The 4,010-nt window shown below is 16.5% G+C and overlaps 1 protein-coding gene across 1 annotated transcript, besides 8 other annotated features; it reads left to right on the forward strand. All coding sequences in view use genetic code 6, as the record gives it.

Moving 5' to 3' along the window:
* Positions 1-52: a microsatellite.
* Positions 7-62: a microsatellite.
* Positions 7-63: a microsatellite.
* Positions 33-96: a microsatellite.
* Positions 83-134: a microsatellite.
* A 177-nt stretch (positions 135-311) lies between these two features.
* On the forward strand, positions 312-1,281 carry IMG5_086810 (m16 family protein, putative; the record flags this gene model as incomplete). Its single annotated transcript, XM_004035786.1, has 2 exons — positions 312-864; positions 920-1,281. Coding segments are annotated over 2 exons (915 nt in total), but the record flags the coding sequence as incomplete, so codon positions are not given.
* Positions 378-419: a microsatellite.
* Positions 857-910: a microsatellite.
* A 2,300-nt stretch (positions 1,282-3,581) lies between the features above and the next one.
* Positions 3,582-3,641: a microsatellite.
* The last annotated feature ends 369 nt before the right edge of the window (positions 3,642-4,010 follow it).

Here is a 4,010-nt window from a genome sequence, read left to right on the forward strand (position 1 = left end):
ATATTATATTTAATATATATATTATTAAATATATTAATTATATTAAATATATCTATATTATTTTTTAAATTTCTAAATTATTTTATTTATATATATTATTTGTTTAATTTATTTTTAAATTATTTTTATAATTAATGATTATAAATATGTTTTTGATTTAAACAAAATAACATAAAAATTTATACAACAATTTATTTTAAGAAAATTAATATATATTAAATTTTTTAATTAAACTAATAATAATTTTATTATTTTTTTAAATAAAATAATATCTTTTTTATTAGATTTCTTTATTTTATAATATTTAGAAAATGGATAATTTCAAGTAATAAAAGATATCCATTTAACATTAACAACAAGTAAATTATTGTGATGTAAATTAATATTATTAACATATATAATTATATGATTAATATATACTTGATTAAATCTAAAATAATTCAGCTTTTTACTAAATAATTAGACCTTATATTAAAAGACTAATTATATCTATTCTAATATTATTTACATCTATATTATTTTTTTTACAAATATTCAATGTTTCATAATAAATAAATCCTTTAAATAATCCGAATGATTTATTTTTCCAAAATATTTGGTAAGATATTACAGATTAAATAATAAAACCTAAAACAATAAAAAGTAAATTTGAATCTATAAAACTAAAAGAAAATAATTTAAAAGTACTTTTAATATCTGAACCTAATTTACCTTTAAGTGGAGCTTCTTTAGACGTAAATGTAGGTTCAGTTAATAATCCAGACTAATTATAAGGACTTGCACATCTTTTAGAACATATGCTACTTATGGGAAGTGAAAAATATCAAGACAAAAATTTATTTTATGATTTATTATCAATAAATTGTAATTATTTTATTTAAATATATTAAATTATTATTATTTTAATAAAAAAATATAGAAGGTTAAATTAATTCATATGCAGAGAATGGAAAATCTAATTTTTATTTTCAAAGCGCAAATAATAATTTTGAGTAAATTTTAGAAGTATGGAGTCGATTTTTCATTGACCCTCTATTAAAAAAAGAATAACTAGAACGATAAATAAATACAGTAAATTCTGAATATATGAATCATTTAACCATATAAGATGAAAGAATTTAAAGTTTATTAATTAATATAAGTGATAAAGAACATCCTTTTAATAATTTTTTTTGTGGAAATTTCAACTCTTTAATGAAGAATCCTAAAAATACATACTCTGCCCTAAGAGAGTTTTTTTAGAAATATTATTTTGCCGAAAATATGACTTTGGTAATAAAAGTAGATTCTATTCATTAAAATTCAATTAAAAATAAAATTGAAAACTTTTTTTCAGAAATACCTTCTTTTTAGAATAAAGCAGAAAATTCAAATCTTCTTTTAAATTCCAAATTAAAAACTGAAGAAATGCCCATTTAAAAAGGCTCATATTTACAATTAAAGGAAAATGCTAAAACTAATAAACTTCATTTATTTTTCTTTATACCTTTCAAAGAAGAAAGTGAATATAAGACATTAAAATTTATCTAACTTTTATTCAGTTATGGATTCTAGGAAACAAACTTTTGCCTATATTTAGCAGAAAAATATTTATCAAAATAATGTGAAATATATATAGCAGAAGAGATTTCTTCCTTAAGTAAATTTTTGATATTTTAAATAGAGATAGAGCTATTAAATGAATCAAATAATAATATATAAGAGATAATAAGAATTTATTTTTATTATATACAAGAAATACAAAAAATATCTAATAAAAAGGAAAAATATAATGAAATTAAAGAAATACTTGAAAAATTTTTTTTTTTATAAGATTTATAAACAGAAAATATAATGAATTAATTGAAATATTATTCTAAAATAATAAACTAAAATATAAACATCAAAGAAATTTTATGTTTTAAAATTTTATTGAAAAAATTCAATATTTTCCACTTTGAATAAATAACATAAATTTTAAATAATCCCGAAAAAATAATTATTATTCATAACACTAATAACCAAAGTGTTTTCGAAAATGTGATTTTAAAAGAAAGCAAACTTTATGATTTGACTTTTACTTAAAAATTTTTAAACTAAAAAGAACTTTCAGATTTTCTAAACTTGCCAAAAAAAGTCGAATTAGTATCTTAGATAAATTTACCTGTTTTAGAAGATAATATTTTAGAAGATATTGAAGATTCATTTTAAGATGATCAAATTCCTTAAGTTATTTTGAGCAACAAAAACGGAAGATTACTCATTTAAGTAAGTAAAATAGAATTTAAATAACCTAAATAGGTGATTTATTTATAATTTTCTCACAAGTTAGTTAAAGAAAATATTTTTTATAAAATATCAAATGAAATTTTTGTCGAAGAATTCAAATTTATTTTAAAAAAGAATCTTTTAAAATTCGAAATAAGTGGAATTACATACGAAGTAAATTCAAATAAAGAAGGATTTTATATTAATTTGGAAATTTTCAATTCTTAGTAAGAAGAAATAATAAAGGAAATATCAAAAAGTTTAAACTAAGTGTAAATAAAGGAAGAAGATTTTGAAAAAAGCAAGAAAAAAATCTAAAATTAAATGAAAGAATTTGAATATTAGATGACAATATAGTAATTTATTATTGAGATTATATAAAAAGTTTTAATAAAAGATTATTTTGAGAAAAAAGAAATTTTATAAAATATAGAAAATTTAGATTTCGCAAAACTTAATTAATTTTAAAATGATTTCAAAAACTCCTTTTATTTAACTTTTTATGCTTTTGGAAATGTCCAAGAAAATTTAAGTAAAAACTCTTTCCTTCAACTAACTTCTAATTTAAAAAATAATTCATAATCTTAAAAAACTATTATTGCAAAAATACTGTCTTTTTCCTAATAAAAAATTATTTTTAAAAATTTATACTTTTCTAGAGACAATAAAAATAATTTGGGAGTCACAGTATTTTATTTTGGCAAAATAAATATGAAATAAAGAGCTATATTGAATTTAATATAATAACCTTTGGATGATTTTGCAGTTGAATAATTGAATACTTAATTATAATTAGGATATATAGTTTAAAGTTAGTTGATTAATATTTAAGATATTTATATTTTATATGTACTTATCTAAGGATATGAAAATACACCTGATTTATATAAGTAATAAATAGATATTATGGTACATGATTTCGGTGAATAATATCTCAAATAAATGGATGATGAAACTTTTTTAGAGTTAAAAAAGGATACTAAAGAAAGTTTGTCATCAAATTTTTAGAATTTAAAAGAGAAAGAATAATTTTATTAGGAATATATAGAAAATAAGAGTTTTGATTTTTAAGAAAATATAAATATTATTTAAGAACTTGAAAGTATTTCTAAAAAAGATGTTATTGACTACTTTTAAGTTTCTTTTTTTAATAATTTCCTTAATTTTTAATCTTATGATCCTAATGATATACAAAACATTTAAAATAATTAAAATAATCAAGGTGAAACTGTTGTTTTTAATATATAGAGTTTATAATAGTAAGGATAATGGATTAATCTAGAAGATTAATTTCATTAATTTTATCAGGATATATAAAATTGATATTTTTTTATATATAAATTAACTATTAAATATTTAATATTTTACAATAAATTAAATATTAAATATAAATTTGTATAGTTATTGATTATTTTTATATAATATTAAAAATTTAAATAAAATATTATTTATTATAATTTTAGTTATTTAAAATAATAAAAAAGTTTATATAAAATTTGATTATTATTTATGTACATTCATATAAATATTATTTAAATTTAATTTTATTTTAATCAATATATAATTAATTATTAATTTATTTTTTTATATTATATTTTAAATAACTAAATTATAATCATCATTTTATAATTAGTCTATAATAATAATTTTATATAAAATATAAAAAAATAAAAACAAAACAATTCTTTAAGTCTTTATAGAATATTTTCAAAAAAAAATGAGAAGATTACTATGAAAATAATTATATTTCTATGGTTAATAAA

Source organism: Ichthyophthirius multifiliis (assembly GCF_000220395.1).
Source record: "Ichthyophthirius multifiliis unplaced genomic scaffold scaff_1120509250647, whole genome shotgun sequence".
Taxonomy (NCBI): domain Eukaryota; phylum Ciliophora; class Oligohymenophorea; order Hymenostomatida; genus Ichthyophthirius; species Ichthyophthirius multifiliis.